This window comes from Callithrix jacchus, chromosome 6, assembly GCF_049354715.1.
Source record: "Callithrix jacchus isolate 240 chromosome 6, calJac240_pri, whole genome shotgun sequence".
NCBI classification, from domain to species: domain Eukaryota; kingdom Metazoa; phylum Chordata; class Mammalia; order Primates; family Cebidae; genus Callithrix; species Callithrix jacchus.
In genome coordinates this window covers 65,895,189-65,910,019 of record NC_133507.1, presented here as the reverse complement: position 1 = coordinate 65,910,019, position 14,831 = coordinate 65,895,189, and the positions used below count along the sequence as shown (strand labels likewise).

Here is a 14,831-nt window from a genome sequence, read left to right as displayed (position 1 = left end):
GTGGCCACCAACTTACATGATTACCATTGGAGAGGAATCACCCAATTTTTCTCTACCAGAAGGGTAAAGGAAAATTTGTGTGGCATTTTATAGGTAAATAATTCTCATGAATATTTTTATTAGTTTAAAACTCCACAACTTCCTGATTATAAACCAAGTAGAATTTTAAGTGTCTTTCTTTTAAATATTCCCTAGATTTTATTTGGTTATTGGAAAGCTACCACTACAAAGCTTTATAATTTGTGATCTTTACTCTCAATCTGATGGCTTTTAATTTACATTTTAACAATTTTATCTTACTTGAAGTATATGGAATGATTTCTAGAAAACCAGGGGAGTCTATTTAACAAAATAACTAAACACATGGGTCTTCACTGTTATAATGAAATTGCAAAAATGCTTTTGCTACTTTTGACATATTGTTTCACAATCTTTACTATTCTACCTACAGTATACTGTACTATTAGAGCTCTTTGCTGAAGATGCAGTGTTTTTATACAATTAACTAAGCAACATTTGCCCATTATAGCTCATTAAATGACACATCTCTGTAACAATTCAAGTTCAACAATCAGCACTGCTGATACTTTCCTCTACATAGAGTGTATGACATCAAGCTAGATTTCAATATGAAGTGGTAAGATAGCATCTAGAACTTTTCCACTCTCAAGAGCCCAAATTGGAAGAAAATGAGTGAGCTTTCAGTAAAGGTTATAGGTTTTCTTAGTAAAAATTGTGTTTTTAAAAGGATGACAATAGAGTCTTTGTTTTTTTCTGGGTTCCTTGATGAAGCAATGTGAGCAAATGCTTTTCTCTGGTACATCTTTAGGTTAAAAAACACAAATGTAAAGTAGAAATCTTGTCAAATACTATTGCCTAACTCATTACAATTTAACATTTGATCAAACTGAATTTGCCTTAGAAATACTACAATGCTATTTATTATAACATTCATGGCAGATTTGAGAAAGCAACTGACCCTTCCACAAGCACACAAACCCAATTGGTAAAGCTACTGAACCCCTGAAAGACAGTTATTGGTTGGAATCCCAGCTAAATTGTTTACTGCCAGGTATTCAGCACAAATTAAATTAATAGACACTGTTTAGTTAGAAAAAGGGGCCAATTAAAATGTTAACCAAAAATATTCATGAATTAAGTTATCATATCAACTGTAGATTGACTAGTTTGCGTCTCACATTTTACCACCCAATATCATCATATTTCTCAGGAAATCTGTCTTGAGTACTGATAGGGCTCATATTTGCAACTGCCTATTTATCAGAGAAAGGACAAAATAGAAACAAATGCTTTAGGAGGTACTTATTTCCCACGTTCAACCAAAGGCAGAGTAGCTGTCAATCAACTCTAAATTGTTAAGAAGTCAATCTGCAAGTCTCAAAGTCTAATATTTTAGGATTTCGTACCCTCAAATTGTTATGACTGCAAACACATGAGAAAAAATTATTTCAAAAGAAAATAGTGATTTAAAGCTATCTGTTACACCTGTAGTAAAAGTAGGTATAGATTTATGTTTTATAAGATTTTAAAGATAGCATTTTTTTTTATAAAAGAGTTTAAATGCTCTCCTATCTAGAGATACAAAAATAGAATTAATGACTGTAAGCTCCTTTTAAAGTATGTAATTATAAAACTATTTCAGAGGGTTATAAAGTCTTTCTTCGGTAATAACATTACATAAAGAATATAGAAGTTTCCATTTTTTAATGAAATATACAATTTTCAAAGATCTATTCTTTAAATATTTTAATAGCATCTTTCAATTTTTTAAAGTAAGATTAATAAAATTTTAACCAAGTGATGGTCTCCTATGCTTTTATCAATTCAATTCACCAAATATTTATTGAATATCTATTATAGGTCTTATACTATAAACACATGTTGAAGAGATTAAAAATAAAAATGAATTAGATGTGTCTGCTCTCAAGGAATTTACAGTTTCATAATACAGAAACACAAAATGCCTAGCAATCTCTAGTAGGAGAAAAATGATGGTAAGTGATCTAAAGGAGATATTTCAAATGTTCTAAGGGACAACTAAGTAGATGTCGAAACCAATCCTAATTAGGGTGCCTCAAAGAAGTCTTCACAGATGATGCAACATCTGACCTGGATTCAAAAGTCCTAGTAGGATTTCAACAAGTGGAGAAGCACATGTCAGGAAGTGAAAAGAAGGTGAACAAAGACTGGTTGCTAATAAAGTACAGGAAAAAAGGTATTGCTTTCAGTTTGATAAAAATCCACTTTCATACGAAATATTTTAAGGATTTGAGGTCCCTAACTCCACTGCTTAAGTTAATCTGATTGCCACTCTATTGAAATCTCTTACAGGGGAAAAGCATTAGCTAACTAATACCCATCAACTCTTAAGATATTAGAATTGCTGACACTTTTGCATGCAACCAATTAGTAAGCATATTTAATGAATGCTTATCATCTCTTCTGATGGGCTTAACAAAGTAATAAATGGTCCTAGAGCTTTCTACATTGTTTCCAAGATAATTTCTGGAGCTTTTTTACATGAAACAAAAATATTTTGCAACTTTTAAGCCACTAGCAAGGGTCCAAGTTACTTGAGTTTACTAGTCCATGACAAAGCGGTCATGGAATATACAAAACGGGAAGAAATCTTAATAGTCATTGGGCCACCTCAATCATCTCTTCTTTTATAAAAAAGTAAACTAAAAACTAAGGCTCAGAGAGGTTGAGTGGCTTACCCAAGGCAACAAAATGATAGACCATGGGCTTCTGCTGACACTGTCTTTCATCATTCTTATTTTACTGAGGTGTTCTTACAGGCCTGGTAGAAATGTTTTCAAAAGTCTAGATAGGTTGTTGAACTTCAGCCAGATAATGAACTATCTGTATATGTCATTAGTATATTCAGTTCTGAATAGATATCTTTATTTTCATAACTTCAAACCAGAAAGAATGATATTTTTTAAAGGTGAAAAGTTTAAGATCTTCTGATATGTGTAAATGTTTGGTTTACATTAGAGTCATCTGGGAGCTTAAAATTTCATCTGATTTGGTGTAGGGCTTCGGCAAAACTTTTTTATTGCTTTTTGTTTGTTTGTTTGTTTTGGGTTTTTGTTTGGTCATAAAGTTACAGCCAGCATTTACTGAGTTGATACAAAATTTGACACCAAATTTTCCTAAAATCAATTCAAAGTATTGAGTCCTTCAATGATTTGAACTTCCATAATGGCAATAAATACATTAGTTTCCAAAAGAAGCCTTAAAAGACATGTACCTCCATCTTCCATGAATTTTCTTCTATTGCTTCATTTGTGGCCTAAACAACTTGAGTATGTTGAGAGAGAGAGAAAAAAAAAAGTCTGAGGATAATTTGAACCATCTTTAAAGGCATATATATGTTTCCACACTTTTAAAATTACAAGGAGAAAAATGAGAATAGTTCTTTTAATTTGCATACTCACAAATCCCATATAGTCAGGATTTGATATAGAATCAGTTGTTCCTAAAATGGAGAATGTAATTTGTTAAAATAGTGCTACATGCTATTTACTGAGTACTGGTCAATGATTCTTAATAAGTGATAAGGGTTATTTTACATAATTAATATTAGGATTTAATTTATAAAAATGCCAATATCATTTTGAGTAACAACCACATGAAAACAGTCTTTAACCTTAGCTTTGCCTCAATGACTTTCTCGAACTTGTGGCTACTTCCCCTCTTCCTACATATTGTCTTTCATGAAAAAGGGTAGGTTGTCCTTGACAACAAATGTTGTTTTACTTTTCCCTAATATATAGCCTAACATTAACCTCTTAATTAATTCAAACTACCTCTCATGATCTAAATATCATATTCCAGTGGCTGAAATGAAATTCTGTTTTCCAGCCAATCAAGTAATAACGCGTCTTGCAGATAAATATCAAAAAAGAAAAAAAAAAAGAAAAGAAAAATGACAGCTCTTCAAAACAGTACCTAGCTAGGTAGGTAGGAAGATGGTTGAGTCAGAGAGGTTCTTGGTGAATACGCAAATAGCAAAATAGCAGAAAACATTTTCCCTCTAGCCCCAAGCAAAGGACATCATCAGGCTGTGGTTAGAAAATACAGACAAATATTTTTTATATATGTATTTAAGTATACATGTATATTCCAATCATATATGGTGGTAAAACTGTAGATTTTTACGCATCATTATACACAAATGTATACTATATGTTGTACTGTCCTTACTAGATATCTTTAAAAATCAATAGTACCAAAAAATTTACCCATAAGCTCTTTTTACTTTGATGCTAAAATAAAACAAGACAAAAATCAAAAAAGTAAATGAAAAAGGCATTATTGCACTGCATACACTCATTTAGAGACTTATTAAAGAACAAAACACAACAAAAAGCTTTCAATGTTAAATTTTTATACTTTAACTGCCAAGAACATTATTGATGGAGATTTAACACCCATGTTTTAAAAAAATTCTCAAAAGAATTTTGCTTATGTACAATTTTTACTTTTTCTAAAGAGATAGCAGCTCTGACTGAACATCTATTTCTGAACAAAATTCTATCTTACCATCCATGAGTAAATTCATATGGATGACTGGTTGATTAGTACCATTAGAATTATAGAAAACATATTTTTCCAATTAGGTAACACTTACTATATTCATAGTATGTTTAAAATCTTCTCAGGAAAAGAAAAAGCACTGTTCATATAGACATATAAAACTCCAAAGCTGGTAATAGTTTTTCCTGCCAGTTTGTCTGACAAGGATTCAGGCCATTTGGGATCCCAATGTCTACATTTGGGTCCTATCAGTATTTCCTCCCCAAAAATGCTGCTTAATCTTCTGAATAATGCAAATGAAAATCTCTCTTTAAAAGAGAACTTTGTACTGACACTACTGGCATAGGATACCACGATAAGGGCAGGGGGAATAAGACCCACATCTTTTGTAAGTTGGGCCTAAAATTGACTCCAGATTTGCAAGTCATGAACAGAAAGTCAGTTTTAATATAGATGTGCTTTCGAAAGTAAAAATGGCGATTATTCTTAACAAGTTACATATTGGGTATTATTCTTCAAAAATGACTCATAAAATATCTTTTTAAGTACTTAAAGTCAAGAATATGTTCTACTCTTTTACCTCTGCTTGAATGTAATTTTTCATTTCCAGGAAAGGATACATTTTCTAACTAACCCCCTTAACCTAATTACTCATAAAGAAATACCAAAAGTGTCCCTGACATCGATACCTTCACAAAGAAATATATCTATGCACATGCACAAGAACATATTCCATTTAATCAAAACTGTAATTTTTATTTAAAAGATTTCCTGAGATACACGTAATTCTTAGCAGTAAAATTTATCAAAAGCACTTAGTTTGCAAACAATAAGACTGCCATATCTACAGCCTTATTTCTTTATCCATATACTTTAATTGAAAAGTATAAACAAGCATAAAAGAATAATAGGTACTGTTTATTTTATAGTATTTGCTTGATCTGAAAATGGGGATTATAAAGAAAATGCCTTCAATCTTAAGGGAACCTTTTTATGCTACTCAGGATAATTATCTTGTAAGATTAAAATCAGTGAATCATACCTAATTAAGATTTATAATTTAGCATCATTGAGGTATATGATCTAAAAGAAAGTCTACAATCTTCAATTTGAAATGGAAAGGGAAAAGAAATTAACACATGAAAAATAAAAAAGCTATTTTTGGCATAACAATATTCTATATTGCCACTTATTTACCCAGATTCCTAGTTTGATCATTTTTAAAGCAAACATTTAAAATGAAAATACAACATTCCAAAGTGTAGGAGTAAAGCAGGAAACGAAGACTCCCAATTGAAATTACACTACAGAATTTATAGACAGAACACAGAACATTAGAAAATATGAATAGTGGCTAACTACCTACTAAAATATTTCAAGTTTGCAATGCCTTAATAAAAATAACTATCTAAATAAATAAATTAAAATTTACAAAAAAAGATTCCTAAACTGTGGGGTAAATTTTTAGTTAAATGTGACACTGTTATAATAGTTATTTCCAAGCTTTCTTTTATTAAAGTGCCTATCAGTGCGGAGAGCAATGCCTTGTTGTTACACAGGGCAAAGATTTTTCTTCTTAGAACGTCTCATACGTAGCATTTCTCCCCACAAAGTCTAACAAGGCATTCAAAATAAGTTCAGTTTTTTTTCTTCCTCAAAAATATCTTTAAAGCCCCCCACTTTCACCCCAGTCTTGGATTACATAAAAGAATAGTTACTTTTTCCAAGCTCTTTGATATTTCCCTTCCTGGCAGAGTCATCTGATGTGAGAAATATCTTTTGAAAATAAATGGTGCAACTTCAAGTGCACTTAGATCCATACTTGCTGGACATTCCATCATATCTCCGTTTTGATTTGAAAAAGCCACTTGACTTCAAAATTCAGCTTTAGGTACCTCAATATGAAGTTAGATCTCATCGATAAGTACTACGGGATGCAACAATGTCAATGTTTTGTCCACCTATCAGCACAGAATGTTCAAACCAAAAGGGTAAAGGAGTCATATGACTAATTTTCAGGGTGAGGGGGTGGGTATTGAAATACAAGTTGAGAAACTGAGTCCAGAGTTTGAAAATAGCATACTGCAACATTAGTGTTACTGCATGAAAGAGTTACTTTTCATCTTTAACACAGCTGTCACCACATGTTTATATAGCTAAAATACCACTTTGTAATGTCAAAGTATCAATACTGATACCATCATAACAAGGTTATTTGGGGGATTTGCCCCTCCTTCCTGTCACTCAATGAGAATGCTTTCACTTTTTTAATGCTCAGCAGTTTGTATTAGATAATACAGGATTTATACATTTTTAAAAAAAACAAAACTCATTTTACTTGTGCATTAATCTAGGAGGGGCAGTGCCGGTGCTTGGTAATTGAGAACCTCCTTGGCTCTTAACTACAAATCTCACTGAAACCCTCCCAACTTAACTATTCTGAGCCTGGGAATAAGTATTGAACTATGTACCTACATGTAACTCATTTAAAAAAAAAAGTTCCTTTTAAGAATATTTACACAAACATTCACGTGATAGAGAGGAGATATATGAAGACATAGGGCAAAACGAGACGAAAGCAAATACTTCAATCCTCAGTTCGGGTATAGAAAGAGCTGGAGATACTCAGTGGTTCATTTCCCATCAGTTTTAGTAGTATCTTTTTCAGCAGAGGCACATGGAATCATTGTGGAATAGTCAGTCTCCAATAGGAAACCTAGTGACTTCCACAAAGTTGGCCCCAGATAAAAGTCTGTAGGTGGTGAAGGCAGGGCTGGCTTCATTGACCTGTCATTTGTGCAGGCACACAGTTTCCCTCCCACCAAAACACACACACACACACACACACACACACACACACACACACCTCCGAAGGGCATTGCATTTTGTTTAATGCTCTGTGTTGCTGTCTTTAAATTAATTTTTGAACAAGGTACCTCACATTTTAATTTTGCAGTGGGCCTCAGAAATTATGCAGCCAGTCCTAGAATAAGGTAAAAATGTCTGTAAATGGTGAGGATTAATCAAAACATAAGCAGAAAGTTTAGAACAACATACAGAAACCCATGGCTTCACATTGCACTACTTTTAAAATGTTATTTGGCATGTTACCATTTCCAAGAATAATATTTCATCATGAACTAATGCATGAAAGTAGAGGTTACCCTTTCTTAGATTAGTTTACTCTCATATATGGATGGCATTTAATTATCAGTTGTTTAAAAAGCATCTAGTTGACATAAGGCAAACATTACTTAAATCGGGAAAAACTATATACATATATGTATATATATATACACATATGAATGGAGTAAAATGCAGTTTCTGTTCTCATGCCAGGAATAAATCAACAAGCAGAATGGAATAAGTATATAAAATACCAGCAGTAATTAAAACATATAGGAAAATAAAGGTATTTTTAACATTATGAAATTGGGTAAAAGAAAATATTTTATAGGTATTTTATATTTTATATTCTGTAGTAAAACAAAGCTTTATTGTAAATTATATATCCTTAATAACTGTTTGAATAAAAGCTTCTCATCCTACGAAAATGAGAACAGAAACCTAGTAAAAAGCAAATTTTCCAAGATAATAAAACATACTTTCTAAAAAACATTTCCCAACACAAAAATACCAATACTTATTATAGGGTAAAAAAAAGTTTAACCTTGGCCCTTCATATAATAAATCATGCATTCTGTTTTCAAGATGTATCAGTTTCAAAAATGATTGGAAGCAGTGATACTATAAATGCATTGTGAAAGTCATGAGAACTAAAATATGAGCAAACATATCCATTTATACATATATTTAACATAAATACATCTAAATTGAAATTCTCCTTTGGATTTACTGCTTCTGATATACCCTGAAACAACAACCCACCATATGCAATGTTAAGCAAAGTGTCAATATTCAAATAACAAGACAACAAGCAGATTTGTTGCATAAAATATGTAAATATTATTAACAGAAAGTGCCATATGATATCTTGTGTTTTGATGGTTTCTGATCACCTATCTTTTCTCCCTCCTCAGTCTCTTAGCTACTGTTGTCAACAGGTACTTGCGGATGTGCTGTACTGAGGCAGCGCTTCTGAGCAGGCACCTGTGGTGCTGCCCTAAGAAAACATGGCATACCTCTTGCTTTTAATTTGCTTCAAACTTATATGTACCATGTATTTTGTGTATATTCTTGTGTACTCCTTATTTCTACTATTTTACTTTTTAAAATAAACATATCTAAAATAAAATTGCCATTTAAATGATAACATCAAAAATATCAAAAGGATCAGTAATCATCAATCATACCAAAGCAGCTATGCTTAAAATTTCTACCAGAAGTTAAATGAAAAAGTTAATGTTAAAAATTTAAGTTTAGGAAAAAAAGAAAATAACAAAATCCAACCGTGGAAAGCACTTGCTAAACTGGCCATTTATTTGCAGTCTGTTGAAAACAGTCTTTCATTTTCAATAAACAAAAATGTAGGTACAGTCTCTCTCTCTCTCTCTCTCTCTCCTCCCCCCCGCACCCTGTGCGTGTATGTTTGTGTGTGTGTGTGTGTGTGTGTGTGTATGTGTGTTAATTGAAAGGCAGAATAATTTTGGGACTTGCAATCTTCCAAGTGGTAACCCCAAATAATTTCTAAGTTCAACCTATTTCACTAAAACATTAGCTCTTGTATATTTCAAAAGAAAGACAGATAAGTTTTTTACATTGAGAGTTAAAATTTGCATCACTTTCTGTACCATTTGTTTATTCTAGTTTATCAATGATGCAAGAAAAACAGCAGATATGCTGATTAACCAAGTTTTATCTATCAGTGTAGCATATGTCAGTATTTCAAACAAACTGCAGAATAGTTTCTCCCAATCAAAAATTTATAAATCAATTTAAATTCCTGGTAATTAAATGTAATAACTCTTCAACAATGAACATAGCACTTTATAAAGAGTGGTATGTGAAATCTGCACTCAAGAATATATTGATCAAAGGTAAAACAGCACCTTTTTATATCTATTAAATCAAGGTTCTAAGAACTAGAAAGTTCAAGACATAAAAGCCTGCAATTGTTTCAAATATACCTAGTAATTCTGCTGATTTTGGACCACTAAAACTGATTATTTAATTAGGCAATCATTGAAGGTATACAAACACCCACACAAACAAAAACAGGGAAGTATTAGCATGGCTGTCTTCACCTTGAGATGAAAATTCTGAAAAAACAGTGCTGACTCTCAAACTTTGTGGATCTGTCCCTATGCATGAACTGAGTAAGATACTAATTTCTAAAAGGTGACAACCAGAAGCTCAGAAAAAAGAAAGAATTAACCCATAATGAAATTACTGATATTTTTTCGTGTGGTTTATATTTAGACTATCTTAGAAATGCCAAGTAATAATACAGATGTTCTCTACAGATTTTTGGAAATACCACCTCTTTTCTTCCCACTGGTTACACTCTTATAGTATCATATAAAAGTAATTAATAACATTTCTGCACTTTTGTATATTTATCAGAAGTAACTACCTACAAAAAGGTTTTCAAAGTTCCTGCCTAACATGAATAAAAACAAAAACAAAAAATATTTTCTATTTATGGGAAGGAAAAAAATATTAGCCCTGGAAACTCAGCTGCAGGAATCTTAAATACAACGAAAGAATAAAACTCCCTACTTTCACTCAGAAGACATCAGATACAGTTTTAAGAATCTCACTGATTCAATACAGATAGAAGAAAGAAAAATACTGTATTTTCAGAAAAAAGAAGGTGTTTCTTGAAATAATTCCAAACAGACTTTACAAACTGTGTTTTCAGAAGAGAAAAGCAAATCAACTTACATATACAGTTTCCAAACAGAAGTCTTACCCTCTTCCAGGAAAACAACAATAAGACTTTATTACCCTGCTATGATTCTTTCATTTCAGACATGATTAATTAGCAAGTGTTACACTCTCAAAACTTCCAACATACTCTTCCCTACTTATCTGATGATAGACTCACATGAAATAACCAGTTGCCTCCAGCAGTGTAAGACAAGTATCCAAAATCTCTATTTCAAAGAAGAAACACTTCTTTCCTATCTTTGCCTCCCAAAATGAAGCAGGCTGCTTCTAACTGCTTTCACAATGTTTTTTTTTTTCAACTTAGTCATTTTCCTAACAATACTTTCTAAATTTTAAATAATGCATCAACACATTCATTATTCAAGAATACATAGCATGTTTAACTGATACCTCTATTTTTAAGCTGAAATTCCAAAGGACTTAGGTGTCCATGTAGTTTATATTGATAACCATAAACATGCACAATTAATAAACAATAGAAATGATGTGTGCAAACATGTTTTGGGGCATAGTGTTTGTAGAAACAATGCTCCTTTTCCAAATAAAAAGTAATTTGTCACAAATATAATGAAAATAAGAAGCAAGAATGAAGGAGTAAAAGAGAGGGAGAAGAGGATAACTAAAATTCGAATGAATGAAAAACTCTTGACTCTCTTTATATTCTTCCAAAATACTCTTTCAAAATAATTTTCATTTTGAACAGTCTATGTTCAAAATGTCCATTCCATGTGCACCAAGAAGCCAGCCATCACTAAATGTATTACAAGCGTATATTTTAAAAATCCTCAATTTATAAAGTCTGGGATTTCCCCTTCAACCTTTCAACTATTACGTCCAGAAAACTTCACACATAGTGAAATCCTAATAAATAGATCCTGTTGGTTCCAGGAAACATTTTTAAAAATCTATACTGGTCAAAATATCCTTGCTTTTTTTCTGTTGTATTAAATTTAGGATCAAAAACATCAAAGCAACTTCCATCTCAGAACTAACTTTTAGAGGATCAATGTGACAAGGCAGTCCCTGATAGATGTTTCTCTTGATAAACGACTTGTTCAAAAGAGACATTGTAGCTTTCATTTCCTGACCACAACACACTTTTAATTTGCAACAGCAGAGCTGCCAGAGTGTGAGCACTTGCCCACTTTCTAGTCTTTTAGGTTTGTAGCTCTGGTTCCTTTAGGCCACGCATTTGAGACAAACAAAATCTAAAAATAACCAGAGTTAAGAATTAGAAAGTAGGAGCCACTAATGCCACTTTATACATATACACAAGTGTCTGCTTTATATACATGTATATAAACTTTCGCACCTAGAATTCTAATATATAATAACAAGGCTCCTAAGTTTACATCATTTGCACATAGGACATTTAAACATAGGGAAATGAATTATGTGACTATTATTTAATAGTAAGCAGAGACTTAAGAGGGTGGCAATTTACACACTCAAATCTGCTGTTAAATGTCATGAATTATATAATTGCCTATGTCAGTATGTTTTTTATGAATTATTGCAAGGATTGTTATTAGTACTACCTAGAAATCACATTTAAGTATCAATACGGTGAACAGTCAAACCATCCAATTTCTGCTCTCAGCACATTGTCCGAGCTCCGATTTAAAATTTATAAATGTAATATCCTCCTCATCACAGGCAGCAGCCCAATCTGCTCTGAATATATATTACAGCTTTAACATCACAGAGGGAAATCGCCCATCTGGCAATCCCATTCGCTCCAACAGCTCCGGGGGAAAAAAAGCTGTGCTCTCTCCTCCTTAAAACATTTCTCAGGGCAAATTATGTGCATCTAAAATAAACAGTCTTCTTATTGATCGCTTCAAAGTCAACAAGTTCCAAATGCAAAATTCAATCAAATCCTTCCTATCGTGTAAGTGTGGTGTGTATTTAGCTCAATAGTCACCAGGGTCCAACCAGAAGTGTATGTCGCGCAACGGGTCTTGTAGTTCCTCTCTTCGGATTCACATTTGTGTTAGGAGAGAGCAGTGATCACGGCCACACTACAGACCCCTGGCAGATTTGCCCCACTGTTATTTCTTTTTTCATATTCTCTCTTTCCTTCCTTCTTTCTTTTGAGGAGGAATTAATGGTCATGGGGTAAATATAACAAATATAACAACAACAACAGCAAAAGCCAGTTTAAAGTGGACATATTTTTTGGTTATGCAAAATACTTTACATCTTTTTGTTGTTGTTGTTCCCTCTCAGTCTTAACTGAGTATCACAAAGTGTACACAGGGCACTGCCACAAGAGCTATTGAAAACCCCCCTCTCACTCCATTTAACTGATCTTTTTTTTTTTTTTTTTGCAAAGAGAGGAAAGAGCGATTTCAAATGAAGTCAATTTTAGTGACTGATTATTTAATTCTGTCACAAGTTAAAAGTAAAAACGCTGACAGGCAGACAAGTCAACGGAAAGGGAAAAAAAAACCTACCCCTATTCTTTAAAAGGCATAAGGGACTTTGGGCAATCAAAATATATATATTTTTATTTTCATGTAAAAGATACCTCTTCACTCAGCGCCCCCCCCCCAAAAAAAACACACTCTGAAGAACCGATTACTCCACAAAGTGCAATCATCGAGAGCAGTAGTCAAATTGCATTAATAGACTGAGAAAAATAAAATTTCCATCAAGTCCTGTTGCCGTGTGTGTACATACACATCTATATATATATATATACTTTCATTAGTTAGTAATCTTTCCCAACACTCCTGCTCTCTCCCCTTTGCCCAGCCTCCCCCCTCAAGAAAATAAAAAAAAAAACCCACACTGAGTTTAACTAATTTACATACTATTTGACTTCAGCAGTTATATAGTGCATTACTAGTAACATGCAGCTTCTGGATGACAGCTAAAACCGATAAAAGTGGACTCAAGTAATATGTTAATCAAAACTGCAATATACAAACAAGTGATAGCAAAAGAAAAAGATCATGGTGACATTAAACATATATTTAAAAAAAAAAAAAGGAATTCTATATCATGAGCAACTGTTTGCCAAGCAGTCTTCAATGGTTTTATCACGCTATTTCATTTGTCTTTCCTATTTAGATGCAAAGGAAGTAAATTCCAAAACTGACATACCATAAACACTGGTGCTACTGATCATTTCTTGCTGGCAGCACAAAAAGCTGAATTGGATTTCTCACAAGCAGGAATTCCAAAGGTTGCTTTTCATTAAAGCCACTTTTCCTCTCAGCTATCAAATGTCACTGCCTTGAAACGTGGGCCCTTTCGTCAGGTATTCATTTAACCTACATGCATATAATTAAGGGGGAAAGCAACATCAACAAAAAGGGGATCTCAGATCACAGGAGAAGAAAGAAAGGAAAAAAAAGCACATGACCAGGAATGCAAGTCCATGTCAATTTCACTCACTCCCATTGAAACTAACAAGAGCTCCGGGGAGGACGGTAATAGGATCAGTGGATTGTATATACCATTAAATTATACATCTTTCTCTCCCGTTCCTGGCCAACAATACGCCCACCACGCTGTACCCCCTCCTAGATGATGTGCTTACATTTTTCTGCAACCGATCTTCTGACATTTTCTCATTCCCCCAGCCACGAGATTGTAATTTAACCTCAACTTTTTGTGTGTGTGCAAGATTCTTATTTACACTTCTTATTTACTTAGAAGTTAGTTCCCGAAGAAAGTCTAGCCCCACCCTATGGCTCCGCTTTCTTATTTTTCATTTTTGAAGTAAAAAGATAGTCAAAAGTAAGCCCAATATAGCGAAAAGCGAGATTCTTGTAATCGCGAACTCTTAATCCCATACTATTGTTACAATGATTAAGCAGCAAAAATATGCATTATAATGTTTCAGGGCTACTTTGAACAGAGAAATTAGACAGCAGGTTGGCGTACAGAATAGAAACGAGTGCAAATTGAATTTAATGTTTACGGCACAACTCGAAGATCTCTTTTTATTACAGGTCTTGTATGTATTTATATTCTTTAAAAATAAAAGAAAAACAAATTTAAACAGATGGTACAAAACTACGAAGCTCCTCTTACCTGAACGCGCGGAGAGAGAACCCGATAGGTTAGCGTAGCATCGATCCGATGTGTTTGCTGATGAATGGAAGCTAGGGTTAAGTGAAGGTGCCTATGATTTGAAATCATTCCAAGTTTTTGAAGGGAAGACGGACTGCAGCCTCTGCCATGTTGGAATTTCAAACCCAAAACAGCTGCTTGGAAGGAGCCAGCATGCCAGAGGCTGGGCGCAGGCGCAGAGCGCCGCCGAGCCAAATTCAAATCACTTTCACACTAAGAGCCAAAGATCAGTTTTCAAAGCAGAGAGGGAGAAAGAGACGGAGGCTGCCGTGAGGGAGAGGAGACGGGAGGCAGTGGCGAGAGGCGGGCAGTGGAGAGAGACGGGCAGCGGGAGG

At 33.5% G+C, this 14,831-nt stretch overlaps 1 protein-coding gene across 4 annotated transcripts in view; it reads right to left on the bottom strand.

Moving 5' to 3' along the window:
* FIGN (fidgetin, microtubule severing factor) overlaps positions 1 to 14,628 on the bottom strand; it is a 137,289-nt gene extending 122,661 nt beyond the window's left edge. For 3 of the 4 annotated variants that reach the window (XM_078329115.1, XM_078329114.1, XM_002749386.6), the window contains exons 1-2: positions 14,458 to 14,628; positions 13,522 to 13,691 (exon numbers count right to left, since the gene is read on the bottom strand). Coding sequence is in view for 1 of the 4 variants with exons in the window: in XM_002749386.6 (XP_002749432.3) it covers positions 13,522 to 13,546 (25 nt within the window). In the remaining 3 variants the exon portion in view is untranslated. The remainder of the gene's footprint in view (positions 1 to 13,521; positions 13,692 to 14,457) is intronic. The other variant, XM_078329116.1, reaches the window with a different exon arrangement.
* Between the last annotated feature and the right edge of the window lie 203 nt (positions 14,629 to 14,831).